This window comes from Microcaecilia unicolor, chromosome 14, assembly GCF_901765095.1.
Source record: "Microcaecilia unicolor chromosome 14, aMicUni1.1, whole genome shotgun sequence".
NCBI lineage: Eukaryota > Metazoa > Chordata > Amphibia > Gymnophiona > Siphonopidae > Microcaecilia > Microcaecilia unicolor.
In genome coordinates, this window is record NC_044044.1 from 34,531,987 (window position 1) to 34,549,376 (window position 17,390).

General features: G+C 46.4%; 1 protein-coding gene across 1 annotated transcript; it reads left to right on the forward strand.

Annotated features, from left to right (window-relative positions):
- Positions 1-1,063: 1,063 nt before the first annotated feature.
- On the forward strand, positions 1,064-11,985 carry ENO2 (enolase 2). The gene is made up of 12 exons (XM_030187168.1): positions 1,064-1,120; positions 1,418-1,520; positions 4,288-4,383; positions 4,681-4,739; positions 5,016-5,085; positions 5,255-5,388; positions 8,569-8,791; positions 8,918-9,115; positions 9,966-10,167; positions 10,847-10,955; positions 11,227-11,285; positions 11,764-11,985. The coding sequence occupies exons 2-12, from the start codon at positions 1,436-1,438 to the stop codon at positions 11,831-11,833; spliced, it is 1,305 nt and encodes a 434-aa protein (XP_030043028.1). The 5' UTR covers positions 1,064-1,120; positions 1,418-1,435; the 3' UTR covers positions 11,834-11,985.
- The last annotated feature ends 5,405 nt before the right edge of the window (positions 11,986-17,390 follow it).

Genomic DNA, 17,390 nt, shown 5'->3' on the forward strand with positions numbered 1-17,390 from the left:
ACTTGCATTCCAATAGGATTCACCATGGTTAACAATTGAGAAATATATACAATGTCACAGTTACTTTTAAACATTAAGCATTAAACTCCTTCTCGAACAGATACGTTGTCAGAGCTTTCCTAAAACAGAAGCATGAAGGTAAGCATTCTGTCTCCCATGGCAATGTATTCCTTGAAAGTAAAAGGACTGTTCATAAACAGATTTAAAATAAGAGTAGGATAACCTAGTTGTAGGGTCCGAGAAAAACCGGAATGGCGTCCAGATGAAGATATCAGAAGTAGATCTGTAAGATCCTCTGAATTCTGACCAAATAGTGACTTAAAGACCAAACAGGCCAATTTGAATCTAATGTGCTTCTGTACCGTTAACCAATGAAGATTTTTCATGTGGGATAACACTATCAAATCTCCCTTTAGCAAGAATCAGTCTGGTAGCTGTGTTCTGCAACAGCTGCGACCGTTTTTGCAGAGTAAAGACATGAGTACAGATGAAAGAGGAAAATAGATTGGCATGGAGGAGGCAAAGAGGCATAGGAAAGGAGGGAAGGAGATTTGCATGGAGGGGAGAAAGGTGCAGAAGCACAGGGGGAGGGGGGAGAGAGATCTGCATGGATAGGAGAGAGGTGCAGAGACAGGGGGAGGGAAGGAGATCTGCATGGATAGGAGAGAGGTGCAGAGGCACGGGGAGGGAAGGAGATCTGCATGGATAGGAGAGAGGTGCAGACGCATGGGAAGGAGAGTATGGATAGGGGAGAGGTACAGAGGCACAGGGAGGGAGGGAGAACTGCAAGGATAGGGGAGAGGTGCAGAGGCACAGGGAGGGAGGGAGAGGTGCAGAGGCACAGGGAAGGAGGGAGATCCGCATGGAGGGAAGGGTGCAGAGGCATGAGGAAAGATGCTGCTATAATTTGTCCTTGCTGACAGTGTCATGACAAGCGGTCCTGCAGTGGTTGCTAGGCAGCAGAAGGGCAGCCAATGAGAGAGAAGCACTGGAAGTGATGCTGATGTAATGCTGGGAAGGACAGGTGAGTAGTGAGGAGCAACCCAGAATCCCACAGCTGTCGCTGGGGCAGAGATCTGCACTCGGAGCCCAGAGCCACCAACGACTGCAAATTTACTGGGTCTGAAGGCTTTTCTATCTCCTCTTTCCATCCTTTCCTCCTCCTGCCTCTTCGCCCTTTTCAATTACTTCCTTCCCTCCTTCTGGCTGATGTCGCTGTATATACTCCCTCCTTTTCTCTCCTCCCCTCTGTGTCCTTCCCTTGTTCCTGTCTATTTATTCTTCCTTGCCCCTCGCTCTCTTCCCTCTCCCTTTCTGAAAGAGTTTCCAGCTTGGGGGAGGAAAAAGAACATGATTTTTTTTCAGCTTTCGCCCTTAGTCATACTCTCACAGTCTGTGTGCGTCTTCTCTTCCCCAGGAGATTTCTGCAGTCATTATGTCCATACAGAAGATAAATGCCCGGGAAATTCTGGACTCCCGTGGGAACCCCACAGTGGAAGTGGATTTATATACCGAGAAAGGTGAGGACAATGATTGTACCATTTATCCCACATCAGCAACAGCTCAGACACCTGATAAATTTTCAAACGCACACACTGAACACCTGACCACAATTAGATGCTGAAGGTTAGCTTTCCTTAAATGTGAGTGGGGTTAAAGGTGTGGCCTTTCCTGGCATGGTGCAAACCTAGGAATGTAGTAGTTGCCAGAGCCCAGGGGATGCCAGCTGCATGGCGAGACGTATTACTAGACGCATTGGCTTTATACAAGCTGGTGAAATAGTCATGGAGGTTCAGCCTCCATAAATAGAGGCCAGAGAAGAGCTACCAAAATGGTACAGAACCTACAAGCCCAATGTTCCTATCTTGGAGAAAGGAGAGGAGAGGGATATAACAGAAAAATTCAAAGAGCTGTAATGTAGAAGATGCAGCCTTTTTATTCCGAGGGAAGAAAGTTCCAGAACAGGAGGTGACAGGATGAAGCTGCAGTGGGGCAGACTGAGAAGTACAATCAGAAAATTCTTCCTCACAGATAGGGTGGTGGGTTCATGCCTGGGAGAAGCACAGAGGATCCCTAGTGTCAAGATGGAGAAGGGGTAAAGCCCGGGGGGGAAGCACAGAGGATCCCTAGTGTCAAGATGGAGAAAGGGTGAAGCCTGGGGGAAGCACAGAGGATCCCTAGTGTCAAGATGGAGAAAGGGTGAAGCCTGGGGGAAGCACAGAGGATCCCTAGTGTCAAGATGGAGAAGGGGTAAAGCCCGGGGGGAAAGCACAGAGGATCCCTAGTGTCATGATGGAGAAAGGGTGAAGCCTGGGGGAAGCACAGAGGATCCCTAGTGTCAAGATGGAGAAGGGGTAAAGCCCGGGTAAAGCCCGGGAGAAGCACAGAGGATCCCTAGTGCCAGGGCAGGGAGGATAAAGCCTGAGAGGGGTACAGAGGATCCCTAGTGCCATGATACGGAGAGTAATGTCTGGGAGGGGCATACAGGATCCCTAGTGCAGGGATAGTGAGGTTAAAGGGTCTCCGGCACTGCACAAGGCCTGAAACTGGACAGACTGGATGGACCAATCATCCTTGTGTGCCATTATCTACTCCGGGGTCAATATTAATCTGGTATTTAACTTAATCCATAAATTTGGATAGTGGATCAGTGTCCTAAAATGAATGTACGCTTTCTGAAAATCACCAGATAATGTTTTGGCTCACCAGAACCCTGGCTCCATCCCAAACCCAGACCCTTCTTACACGGATGATATCATGCCATTTAATGGTTTAAACGGCCTGACGCTTCCATGAAAATATACGGACAGGCAAGTTACATGTTCATTAGCTGATGGTGAACATATAGTCTTACTGGAATATCAGCCTGTATGTTTCTCTGTTTAAGCCCCTCTTAGGTATAGAATCTGATTTTCAGACTGGGCTTGGGACATCCTCTCTTCATTCCGAATCTAGCGTTTTCTGTCCTCATAATATCACACGATTTTTAATGCAGTTATATTACACTGGCCTGATTGGCAGTCAACACAGAGAGAAGACAGTTTACAACTGGAGAAGCAAAGACACTTCCAAAAATAACAAGATTATTATGACATTTGTATTCCACATTATCTCAAACATGCTTAGGTTCAATGTGGCTTAAGTTGAAGAAAAAACATCAAAAATATAATACAGTCAGATAATTAATTCTAACATATTAGGAACAATTGTGTGCTTGTCATGAACCTAAGCTAGAGTATTGGTTATGTTGAAACATTAGTTGATTGTCTTTTGATAAGATATGTACTTAATAGAAAAGCCTTTAGTAATGTACGGAATCTCAGATAATCTTCAAAGTTTAGTACTTGGAGCCTGCGACAAGGATTGATTTCTAAGAAAGACCTTTGCTAGATGTTTTTACTGTATTGAACATTGTATTTTAATGTACTGAACAGAGGCATTTTTAGTATATTATTGATGTCATTATTATGATGTATAGTCTTGTTTGTAAATCACCACGGGTTGAGATTTGTTTTAAGGAAGGTGTTATATAAGTACAATATAACATAATCTACGTCACTGTGGCATAAAAAAATACATAAGAAAAATTCATTTTAATGTAGAGTATAAAATAGTGTCCCTGTACCACAAGGAGACAGAGTGGTAACAGTGCTTTATGGCTTATATGCTGCCTTTCTTTAGATAAAAACAAACATTAAAAAAAAACATCAAAATGTCAAAAGATATGGGAACCCTTTTTAAAGCACACAAAAGGATCTGGACAATAACTGGACTATTAGATTTTTGTATTGATAGGGAAGGGAAGACGGGGAGGGGGGAGGAGGAGGGAGGGTAGGGGCAGGGGGGGAATACCTGTATAAAATTAAAAAATTTTTGGAAGTACAATAAGCTATTGTTGTAGCATTACGTTGGTGATGGAGCATTCTTATGTTAGATACTCAATGTTAGATTCATAATGTGTGAAGAAAGTGTAATCTCTTATACTGAGTATGTAATGTTTATCCTATGCAATGCTTAATAAAGTCTTCTACAAATTAAAAAATAAAAAAACATAATCAGAAAAGAACTCCAGTTGCAAATAGGACAGGGAAAGGAGACGAGAAGAGAAAAAAGAAAGGAGACAGACAAACACGTAGAGGAAAAGGATTAGCCTGCACTGGCTGCCTCCATATGCCAGACTGAAAAAATGAGTCTTTAATGCAGAGGGTGAGCAGAGGGCTTGGGGAGAATTTTGTGTGGATTGAGTACACGGGGACTTCGTACACCTCTCTCTCTTTTTCATTTAAGGCATGTTCCGAGCTGCTGTTCCCAGCGGTGCCTCTACAGGGATCTATGAAGCTCTGGAGCTTCGAGACGATGACAAGTCGCGCTTCCTGGGAAAAGGTGGGAGTCAGATTGCAACTCTATTTAGCACTGTCCGGGGTGGAGGGAGAGGTTCCCTTGCTATTCTAGTCCCTTTCCGCCCTGACTTGGCCACTGAGGTAGGCTGAAAGTCTCAGACTTCCTCACCACTCTAGACAGGTTACTTGCTGTACTGAGCCTGCAGAGCTTTAGCTCCAAGTCAGGGATGAAAGAACAATGTCTCTAGATGAGCCCATGTCACTTTTGCTCTGCTCACACTTTCTCTCCCCTATTTGTGTTAAGAATCTCTGATTCCGTTCTCTCTTTTCTTGGGTACAGGAGTTCTGAAAGCAATCGACCACATAAACAGCACCATTTCACCAGCTCTGTTAGAGTCTGTAAGTATCCCTGTGCTGTAAGGTACTAATTACAGCACTGTCTCTGCATATCATCTATCCATTAATTCATCTCGCTGCCTGCACTGTCTGTCTACAGGATCACTCCATTTTCTGTCTCTCTTGCTCTCCTTATCTTTGTCTCCTTTTCTGCCAGGGACTCCTTGTTCTCTGCACCATGGCTCTCAGTACCCCGGCCATCCACTTTCCTAGCACAAGTCCACATTATCACTCTGTCCTATGTGATAAAGGATTCCTGTCCCTCTCCTTACCTGGCAGGGACTGACCGTGGTAGAGCAGGAGAAGATTGACCACCTCATGATTGAGCTGGACGGCACAGAGAATAAATGTGAGTAGTTGTGTGCATGAGTGGTCATCAGTATAAATATTCTTGATTTTGATAATGTCCACAGGGATTCATGAGTAGACAGCAGTTTCCTGCACGTTCATAATTACACTGCAATGTTAATCTTCGCTCATCTTTACAAGTATTTTCCATTTTCTTGTGACATCCACAGCTCAATTTGGGGCAAATGCCATCCTTGGCGTCTCTCTGGCAGTCTGCAAAGCAGGTGCAGCAGAGAAAGGCATCCCCCTGTATCGTCATATCGCCGACCTGGCTGGAAACTCTGATCTTATTCTTCCAGTTCCTGTAAGTGGTGCGATGCCTCGTTGTTACTGTGATGGTAGATCAGGACACTGCAATGGAAAGTCGTTAGGAATCTGTGAGACCCACTTTGTGTTAAGAACAATTATTCAATGTCTAGCAAAAATGATATTTTCATGCCTGCCAGATTTCGGCAGTTTTGCTCCTAGGGCTGTTGATGGAATACATGAAAATGTCTGTATTTTCTTTGCCCGTCTATAAACCTGCTATTAAGTCTCGGCCCAATGTTCAGCTGGTGACAATCTGCTTTTTGCTGACCTGCTGCCCCTGATGAACCCAGAAAGTGAAATGTCAGGCCATGACCAGGCAACTGGCATTGAAGTTCCAGGTTTGAGGAGCCGGCTAACATATAGCTGGTTAAGTGTGATATTCAGTACGTAACTGGCTATGGGTTATCGCATAAAAATAGGACCGACTTTTATGCAGGGGCATGAATATTGTCACATAACCGGCCAAGTACCAACTCTGCCCCCAGAACTCCCCCAAAATAGCCACTTTTCAAAGTTTGGCATTAATTGGTTATTTTCAGAGGAGCCAACCAGTTAAGTGCCGCTTAAAATGACCAGTTAGTCTCAAATAAGCAATTTAACCGGCCAGGATCCATTTCTGCACTAGGCATCTATTCTGTACCTCCAACATACACATATCTGTTTATCATCAATCAGAAAACTCTAATATGTATCCAATAATCACCACTACTTCATTGTTTGTCCACTGGGGCACCATCTCTCCATCATCCCTCCATCCATCTACTGTTTTTAACAACTTTTTGAAATAAATATCTGCAATGGATGGACTGCTGTGCACAGGTGTAGCAACACTGTGTAGCTATAGAGACCAAAGCACTAGGTAGTTATTCCCAAAACTACCTAGTATCAAAATATCCCAAAACACATTCTTTAAATTATACTCAAAGAAAAGCTAAAGTGCAACAATACTTATAAAGTACTTGATTTAAGTGCTACCTTGTTACTGCAGATTAACAGGCATTAATAATGTGTATAATTGACCATGGATCACATTTTATGCAGTGGCACCCATGTACGAACAGTGACACCCAATACCAAGGCAGCATACTTTAGTAATTGTATCCAAAGATTTAAAAATCTCCAGAAATAACAGCTGTTGCCAACCTTCCATTTCCCCACATTACTATTACTGTTGTCCATGCAATTGTCAATCATCCTACAATCCATCTCTCCATCCCTCCAGCCATCCATCATATATCAATCCATCTTACAATCCATTTCTCCACCCCTCTGTCTATTCATCTACTATATCTCAATCCATCCCATGATCCATTTCTTCACCCACCATGTATCAATCCATCTCACGATCCATCTCTCCATCTGTCTGTCTAACCATTCACTATATATCAAAACTCCTACAATCCATCTCTCCATCCCTCCAGCCATCCACCATATAGCAATCCATCCCATGATCTATTTCTTTGTCTACCATATATATCAATCCATCTCACGATCTCTCTCTCCATCCCTCTGTCTAACCATCTACCATATATCAATCTGTCCCATGATCCATCTCTCCATCCTTCCGTCTGACCATCCCTTCTATTCAGCTATCCAACAATTCATCCATTCATTCTACAATCCATCAATGCCCAAATCCCTCCCTCCCACAATTCATCTATTCATCCCTCTAACCATGCATCATGTATCCATATATCCAATGATCTATGTATCTATCCAATAATGTTTGTTTATGTTTAATAAAATTTGATATACCACCTTTCTAACAAAAATCAAAGTGGTTCACAATTAAAATTAAAAGAAATATTAAGAAAAGATCTACAATAACTTGATAGGAAAGAAATAGAAAAGATAGGGAACACATTCTCTAGAACAAAATACACATTCCCAAAATACAAACACATACATACATAACACTCTGTCAGTCTGGTCAAGTCCCAACCCCTTCAGGGAAAGCTTGAGTAAAGAAGGTAAGTCTTCATTATGTATTTATTTAATTATTTATTTATAAAGCATATACCCTGCTTAAACCTAAGCGGCTAAAAGATCTGAATCTAGGGTAAGGCTGTTCTGATTGAATTTCCAAGAGGAGTGAGTTCCAGAAAGAAGTTACAACAGAGAGAAAAGCTGAATGATGGGTTGATTCCAGTCTCGAGCAACGAACAGCCAAAGGCATAAGGCAGGGGTAGGCAACTCCGGTCCTCGAGAGCCGCAGGCAGGTCAGGTTTTCAGGATATCCACAATTAATATGCATGAACTTGATTTGCATACACTGCCTCCATGGTATGCAAATCTATCTCCTGCATATTAATTGTGGATATCCTGAAAACCTGACCTGCCTGCGGCTCTTGAGGACCGGAGTTGCCTAACCCTGGCATACGGTGACGTGCAGATGAACAGTGTAGTTAGCAGGAAGGGATATAGGAAGAAATAAGAGAGGAAAGATAAGAAGGAGTGTTTGTGCCAATGTGAGTATCTTGCATTGAATTCGATAAAGATAGGTAATCAAAGATGCTGCTTAAATAGTGGAGTAATGTGATCAAATGCATCCATCTTGCTATCCATCCAGTGATAGATTCAACAATCCATATATCCAATCACCCCCGATCTAACCCTCTACATCTATCTGTCCATCCAGCGATAGATTCAACAATCCATATATCCAATCACCCCCAATCTAACCCTCTACATCTATCTGTCCATCCAGCAATCCATGTAATATCCATCTATACAAAGGGCCAGTCCCATGGGTGAAACAATGTTTTATTCATGAAAATGAGAAAGGATGTGTGTATTTACAAATTCAGTGGAGGTGTTTCTGGGAGGGGAGTGCAGGGATTGCAACAACATACATACTTTGGTATTTTCTAAATTAGAAAATGGAAGTGTGACTGTCTGCAAGTACTTTTTCTTTAGGTAAATTTTTAAACTAAAAGTAACTGGTGCAGAGTCTCCAGGTAAAACATGCCACTAGGCAGGCAGTATTTGAAACCTCTCACCATCCATCCAGCTATTAACTAGTCCATCCTTCCTCATCTGCCTCTCCAGCCCTCTGTCCTTCCTGGATTACCGGGGCTGGAAGATCATCAATGCTATAAGAAGCAATCAGGGATGGAGGATGAAAGACAGGTAGAATATAATCCAAGTTGTTCCTGGTTCCTCTCCTGATTTTCAGGCATTTAATGTGATCAATGGTGGATCCCATGCCGGAAACAAGCTCGCTATGCAGGAGTTTATGATTCTTCCAGTGGGTGCCGAGAGCTTCCGGGATGCTCTGCGCATTGGTGCAGAGGTCTACCATAATCTAAAGAGTGTCATCAAGGAGAAGTATGGGAAGGATGCCACCAATGTCGGAGATGAAGGGGGCTTTGCTCCCAACATCCTAGAGAATAGTGAAGGTGAGAGATGGGTGCAGCAGGGCGTCATGTTTTCAGCTCTATGGATTCCATCACTGTTTGCTTCATTTATGCCTCTCCTCGCTTGCCCCATAATGCTTCCTCTTTACTCTCTTCCTCTTCCTCCAGCTCTGGAACTACTGAAGGAGGCTATTGAGAAAGCCGGCTATACCGAGAAGATTGTAATAGGAATGGATGTTGCGGCCTCTGAATTCTACCGGGATGGCAAATATGATCTGGACTTCAAGTCACCAGATGATCCCAGCCGCTATATTTCAGGAGATGAACTGGGGGATTTGTACCAGAGCTTTGTACGGGACTACCCAGGTACATCCAGAATGAGTCCAAAAGAATGCCAGATTGTGAATTACACTTTCTGTAGGGGCTGAAAGATTTAATCCTGGCACTGATGAACTGGGATGAGGATCCTACTGTGTTCAGGTGGTGGATGAGTGAACTGTAGCACTAGTGCTCCGAGGTGAGAAACCTGCAGTGCTCAGATGGTGGATGAGTGAATTGCGGTGCTAGTGCTCAGGGGTGAGAATCCTGCTGGGTTCAGATGGTAGAAAAGTGAATTGTGGCACTAGTGCTCAGAGGTGAAAATACTATTGTGTTCAGATGGTAGCACAGGTATTCATGGTACTAGTGCACTGGGGTTAGAATCCCACTATGGTCAGATGGTGGAAGAGTGAATCCTGGCACTGGTGTACTGGGATATCAGAATCTTGCTACATGCAGAGGCTGGAAGTGTAAATTCTTATGCTACTATGCAGAAGTGATCCTTCCATGCTTAGAGACTAGGATTATGAAAGGAAGAGCTTACTATTCCCTTAGATGGGGAGTGTAAATTTTGGCACTAGTGCATTGGGCTGTGTGAATCCTCCTGGGATGAGAGGTGGGGAGTGAATCCTGGCACTAGTGCACTGGTTTAATGATTACCGCTGTGCTGAAAGACAAGGAGTGTGAATCCTAGCCTAGTCTCCTGGTTTGTGTGGATACCCCTGTTGTCAGAGGCAGGGAGTGTGAATCCTAGCACTAGTACACTGGGTTTTGTGAATACCCCTGTGCTGGAAGGCAGGAGTGTGAATCCTGGCATTGGTCTTCTGGGTTCTGTAGATCCTGCCGCACACTGCTAAGTGCTCCAACAAGCCAATTCCCCCACTCCTTTCCTTTGCAGTGGTCTCCATTGAGGACCCCTTTGACCAAGATGACTGGGAGACTTGGACCAAATTCACAGCCAATGTTGGGATCCAGGTTGTTGGTGACGATCTGACAGTGACTAACCCCAAGCGCATAGAGAGGGCTGTAGAAGAGAAAGCCTGCAACTGTCTCCTGCTCAAAGTCAACCAGATAGGGTCCGTGACAGAGGCTATCCAGGCGTAAGTAACGTCCCGTCAGTCCCAGCAACAATAACCAGGATCTGGGGGGAGCAGGGTTTGCATTGGGGGTCTCTCCTTAGTAGCAACAGAGACTGGGAGGCCTCATGGTGTCCCTTTAACTGGTAGAGTCTTTGGGATGGTATTTGGGGGACCTCAGGGTGTCCCTCTAGCTGGTAGAGTCTCGGAGGCAGCATCTTGAGGACCGCAGGGTGTCTCCTAGCTGGGAGTGTCCCTAAGACAGTAACGGGGGACCTTTAGGGTTTCTCTCTAGTTGATAGTCTCTGGGACAGTAACTGGAAGACCTCAGGGTGTCCCTCTAGCTGGTAGAGTCTCTGAGACAGCATCTGGAGGACCTCAGGATGTGTCTCCAGCTGGTAGTCTCTGGAGTCTATCCCTGGCTCTGGTGTCCTAGAAATCTGGGGTCTCTCTGGGTGGTGACGGTGTGTGAGAGGGGGTGGGGTTGGGAACACCATGGGATGAGTGAATGGAAATTAGCTAATGGAGTTTTAGATGCGTGCACTGTGAAGTTGGGGTGAGTGGGGGCAGTTCTGGAAGCATTCACTGAGTATCACTGTTACGAGGTTATGGAGCAATGAATATTGACATGGGTTGCAGTATTTTGGTAATTCTCCAAAGTGGTCAGTGGCATTTCTTCTGGCATTGTGTTTTCTTCATGTAGCTGTAAGCTGGCACAGGAGAACGGATGGGGGGTGATGGTCAGTCACCGTTCTGGGGAGACAGAGGACACGTTCATTGCGGATCTAGTGGTTGGACTTTGCACTGGACAGGTATGTAGACCAGAGGCTTCTATCAGGAGCCTGGGAAGGCCTCATATTAAGCAGGATTCCCACTGCTGGAGCAGGGACCTGTGGGAGGGGCTTATGTTACTGGGCATTAGTGCTGGATTGGGTTCTCATTGGTGGCTCAGAGACATATTGGAGGGGTTTATGCTACTGAAAGTTACTGCTGGGTTGGACTGTAATTGGTGGACCAGAGAGGTATTGGGGGAGGGGGGGGGTTACAAGATAAGTTAGATATCATGTTGACATTTCTTCCTAGATTAAAACAGGAGCTCCCTGCAGATCTGAACGCCTAGCAAAATACAACCAGCTGATGAGGTAAAAACATTCAACCTATAAATCCTTAATCTGCAATTAATATACCTTGGAGTTACAATGCAGCATCACTGCCCGGTACTCACACTGCAAGAAACCCCCTAATAACTCTGCAACATCACTGCCCAGTACTTATTTATTTTATTCTCAGTATCTATATACCGCCTAGACCTAAGAAGTTTGCGGTTTTCTTTTTCAGGTACTGGTACTGTCCCTTATGGGCTCACAATCTAGTATTATATTGTACCTGGGGCAATGGAGGGCTACGTGACTTGCCTAGGGTCACACAGAGCTGTGGAGGGAATTGAACCTGGTTCCCCAGGATCTCAACCCACTGCTGACCGTTAAACAGTTCCCCAGGTCTGCAGGGAAATTACTGATACACTGTGGTTGACATAGGATCTTATAAAGAATATTGAAGGTAGGAATATTTTAGGGAATGTCCTGAATGAATGATTGATTGATTGATTTTGGTCGGCAGGATTGAGGAAGAGCTAGGGGATGAAGCTCGCTTCGCTGGACACAACTTCCGGAATCCCAGCGCCCTCTGACCAACTGTCCCCATGGATGCACCTGCTTGTCAAATATTAAACCCATGGATTTAGAGTTCCTGGCTTTATCACCTTCCTCCCTGCACCCCTCTGCCTTCATCTCTCACTACACACAGATACACACAGCCACTTGCACTTTACCTGCTTGAAAAAGGAAGTCCTTAGATTGTGAACAATTAAAACAGATTTACACCTGATCAAAGTGTCTGTTCATCTGTAAATCAGAAGGTGCTGTGCAAAGTGTCAGGGAAACGTCTGATCATTTCACTTGGACTGCTAAGGTTCCCTACATTAGGACACTGCCCCTCACCCCAAAATAGCAACTATTCTTTGTACACACACACAACTCAAAACAGAGAGACACATAGTACAACACACACACACATGGAAACGTAACTCAAGACACTCAAACACACACACATAGAAACATAACTCAAAACAGAGGGTCACAGAAATATGATAAAGCACTCAAACACACACACACATGAAAACAAAAAACAGAGAGACACAGATACATAGTAAAACACTGACACACACACAAATACATATACATGATACACTGACTACATAGTTTGTTACCTTTAGATTGTAAGCTCTCTTGAGCAGGGACTGTCCTTCCCCATGTTTTAACTTGTACAGCGCTGCGTAACCCTAGTAGCACTATAGAAATGCTAAGTAGTAGTAGTAATACACAGTGGCGTGGGAGGGGGGGGGGCAGGAGGGGCGGTCCGCCCCGGGTGCACACGCTCGGGGGGGGGGGGGGGGGGGGGGGGAAGGGTGCCTGCCTCGCTGGGTCCCTGCTCTCGCTGCCCCGGAACAGGTTACTTCCTGTTCCCGGGCACAGAAAGCAGGGAACCAGCGGGGCCAACGCAGCTCCGAATGACATGCACTCGGGGCGGGTGGCATTAGCCCTCACTATGGTACTGCATATTGTGATATCCCCCTTCTCACTCAGGGTGACCTGGTTCTCCATATGCAAATCATATGCAGATTAGTGTGCTACCCCTTCTCACTCTAGCTTCTTCACTGGCCATTGACTCAGGCAAGTGCTTGGGCCTTCTCCGTCCTCCATCCTTCCTGGCTGTCAGATGGGGTACAGCCTGGGGTAGATGAGCAAAGCGCCTTTGCTAGTGTAGCCCCCCTCGACGGGCTTCTGGAACACAGCCTCTAGAACCCCTAAGGACACCTCCATCTCACTTCACTGGGGATACACCAACTGCCTAGGTCCACACCAGTCCTCAGCTATTCCCTTGTCTTCACCTGGCAAACAAGGATATTCAACTGCCAATGGTAATCAGAATCCTCTGATATTCTGATCACCCGGTGGTGGTTCAACAGTCAAGTCCCATCTGGGGTGCCATTTGTGATATCCCCCTTCTCACTCAGGGTGACATGGTTCTCCATATGCAAATCATATGCAGATTAGTGTGCTACCCCTTCTCACTCAGGGTGACCTGGTTTCCACTCGGCAAATTAAGCAGGTCTCACCAACTGCATATTTCTCAGGCAACTCTTTATTCCAGCCCCTGGGCACACTTCTTCTAGCTTAACACTTTATGCTTTCATAGATCTTCACATTGAGCCTCCCCACACAGATACATGGGCTCAGTACTCTACCAATACTTTGGGGACTCTCAACCCCAGGCTTTGCAGCCTGCTTCTCTCAGAACTTCGGACACACAGTCCCTCTTTGAACACACAGTTCTAGACACACAGTCAAACTCTAATGCTTTAGGGATTTCTTACCCCAGGATGTTCAGCCTGCTGAACTCCTTGGGACACCCAGTCCATCCCCAAGTCCATAAGTTTAGCCAGTATCTTTCAGGGGCTCTCTCTTCTTCTGCTGCTAGCTCACTTTCCTTCTTTCACAACTCAGGTGGGGTTTAAAGTGGTTACTTAGCCACCCAGGACCCAGCCCATAACCTCCTGCATCTGTGGGCCTCCCAGGGCTCTCCCCAGTCCTAGCGACCTCCATCTTCTTCTAGCACCCTCTAGTAGCCTACACCCTATAGGACACCCTCATACCTTCTCACATACCCCCATCCTTAAATAATTGCTACTCTACCCCCAGTAACCCTCTAAGCATTCTCCACTGAGGAACAGCAATTCTACACAGGGGCATACTCTTTCCAGGCTCATCCCCTGCAAGCCCCAAAACCTGGCTCTCAATGTCCATCTTTGCCAGATCTTCTCCACCAGCCATTGACTCAGGCAAGTGCTCAGGCCTTCTCCTCCCCGGCTTCTCTGTCCTCCATCCTTCCTGGCCGTCTGATGGGGTATAGCCCCCCTCAACGGGCTTCTATAACACAGCCTCTGGAACCCTTAAGGACATCTTCATCTCACTTCACTGGAGATACACCAACTGCCTAGCTCCACACTGGTCCTCAGCTCTTCCGTTGGCTTCGCCTGGCAGAGAGGGATATTCAACTGCCAAGGGTAGCAAGAATCCTCTGATATCCTCATCACCCAGTGGTTGTTCAACAGTCAAGTCCCATCTGGGGTGCCATTTGTGATACCCCCTTCTCACTCAGGGTGACCTGGTTCTCCATATGCAAATCATATGCAGATTAGTGTGCTACCCCTTCTCACTCAGGGTGACCTGGTTTCCACTCAGCAAATTAAGCAGGTCTCAGCAACTGCATATTTCTCAGGCAATTCTTTATTCCAGCCCCTGGGCACACTTCTTCTAGCTTAACACTTTATGCTTTCATAGATCTTCACATTGAGCCTCCCCACACAGATACATGGGCTCAGTACTCTACCAATACTTTGGGGACTCTCAACCCCAGGCTTTGCAGCCTGCTTCTCTCAGAACTTCGGACACACAGTCCCTCTTTGAACACACAGTTCTAGACACACAGTCAAACTCTAATGCTTTAGGGATTTCTTACCCCAGGACGTTCAGCCTGCTGAACTCCTTGGGACACCCAGTCCATCCCCAAGTCCATAAGGTTAGCCAGTATCTTTCAGGGGCTCTCTCTTCTTCTGCTGCTAGCTCACTTTCCTCCTTTCACAACTCAGGTGGGGTTTAAAGTGGTTACTTAGCCACCCAGGACCCAGCCCATAACCACCTGCACCTGTGGGCCTCCCAGGGCTCTCCCCGGTCCTAGCGACCTCCATCTTCTTCTAGCACCCTCTAGTAGCCTACACCCTATAGGACACCCTCCTACCTTCTCACATACCCCCATCCTTAAAATAATTGCTACTCTTCCCCCAGTAACCCTCTAAGCATTCTCCACTGAGGAACAGCAATTCTACACAGGGGCATACTCTTTCCAGGCTCATCCCCTGCAAGCCCCAAAACCTGGCTCTCAATGTCCATCTTTGCCAGATCTTCTCCACCGGCCATTGACTCAGGCAAGTGCTCAGGCCTTCTCCTCCCCGGCTTCTCCATCCTTCCTGGCCGTATGATGGGGTGTAGCCCCCCTCAATGGGCTTCTAGAATACAGCATCTGGAACCTCTAAGGACACCTCCATCTCATTTCACTGGGGATACACCAACTGCCTAGCTCCACACTGGTCCTCAGTTCTTCCCTTGGCTTCACCTGGCAGACAGGAATATTCAATAACCAAGGGTAACAAAATTCCTCTGATATTCTCATCACCCAGTGGTTGTTCAACAGTCAAGTCCCATCTGGGGTGCCATTTGTGATACCCCCTTCTAACTCAGGGTGACCTGGTTCTCCATATGCAAATCATATGCAGATTAGTGTGCTACCCCTTCTCACTCAAGGTGACCTGGTTTCCACTCAGCAAATTAAGCAGGTCTCACCAACTGCATATTTCTCAGGCAATTCTTTATTCCAGCCCCTGGGCACAATTCTTCTAGGTTAACACTTTATGCTTTCATAGATCTACACATTGAGCCTCCCCACACAGATACATGGGCTCAGTACTATACCAATACTTTGGGGACTCTCAACCCTAGCGACCTCCAGCTTCTTCTAGCACCCTCTAGTGGCCTACACCCTATAGGACACCCTCATACCTTCTCACAATATACAACACACAAATGGAAACTGAAAACAGAGGGACACAGATACATAGTAAAACACTCTGACACATACAATACACAAAAGGAAAGAATTCAGGACATAGTAATGGATACACAGTTAAACACTCTCTCTGTCACACTCACACACCTCAAAACACAATGACAACAGATACATCTAGATAAAAAAACAGAACAAGTACACAGACTCATATGTACAAGACTACATAGTTTGTTACCTTTAGATTGTAAGCTCTCTTGAGCAGGGACTGTCCTTCCCCATGTTTTAACTTGTATAGCGCTGCGTAACCCTAGTAGCGCTATAGAAATGCTAAGTAGTAGTAGTAATACACAGTGGCGTGGGAGGGGGGGGGGGCGGGAGGGGCGGTCCGCCCCGGGTGCACATGCTCGGGGGGGGGGGGGGGAGGGTGCCTGCCTCGCTGGGTCCCTGCTCTCGCTGCCCCGGAACAGGTTACTTCCTGTTCCCGGGCACAGAAAGCAGGGAACCAGCGGAGCCAACGCAGCTCCGAATGACATGCACTCGGGGCGGATTGGCCCTCCCGCAGGTAAGAATGCAGTCCGGGGGGGGGGGGGGTCATGCCATGCTGCACCCGGGGGGGGGGGCGCAGCAGCGACCCACCCCAGGTGCCATTAGCCCTCACTACGGTACTGCATATTGTGATATCCCCCTTCTCACTCAGGCTGACCTGGTTCTCCATATGCAAATCATATGCAGATTAGTGTGCTACCCCTTCTCACTCTAGCTTCTTCACTGGCCATTGACTCAGGCAAGTGCTCGGGCCTTCTCCTCCCTGGCTTCTCCAGCCTCCATCCTTCCTGGCTGTCAGATGAGGTACAGCCTGGGGTAGATGAGCAAAGCGCCTTTGCTAGTGTAGCCCCCCTCAGCGGGCTTCTGGAACACGGCCTGTAGAACCCCTAAGGACACCTCCATCTCACTTCACTGGGGATACACCAACTGCCTAGGTCCACACCAGTCCTCAGTTATTCCCTTGGCTTCACCTGGCAAACAAGGATATTCAACTGCCAATGGTAATCAGAATCCTCTGATATCCTCATCACCCGGTGGTGGTTTAACAGTCAAGTCCCATCTGGGGTGCCATTTGTGATATCCCCCTTCTCACTCAGGGTGACATGGTTCTCCATATGCAAATCATATGCAGATTAGTGTGCTACCCCTTCTCACTCAGGGTGACCTGGTTTCCACTCGGCAAATTAAGCAGGTCTCACCAACTGCATATTTCTCAGGCAACTCTTTATTCCAGCCCCTGGGCACACTTCTTCTAGCTTAACACTTTATGCTTTCATAGATCTACACATTGAGCCTCCCCACACAGATACATGGGCTCAGTACTATACCAATACTTTGGGGACTCTCAACCCCAGGCTTTGCAGCCTGCTTCTCTCAGAACTTCGGACACACAGTCCCTCTTTGAACACACAGTTCTAGACACACAGTCAAACTCTAATGCTTTAGGGATTTCTTACCCCAGGATGTTCAGCCTGCACTCCTTGGGACACCCAGTCCATCCCCAAGTCCATAAGGTT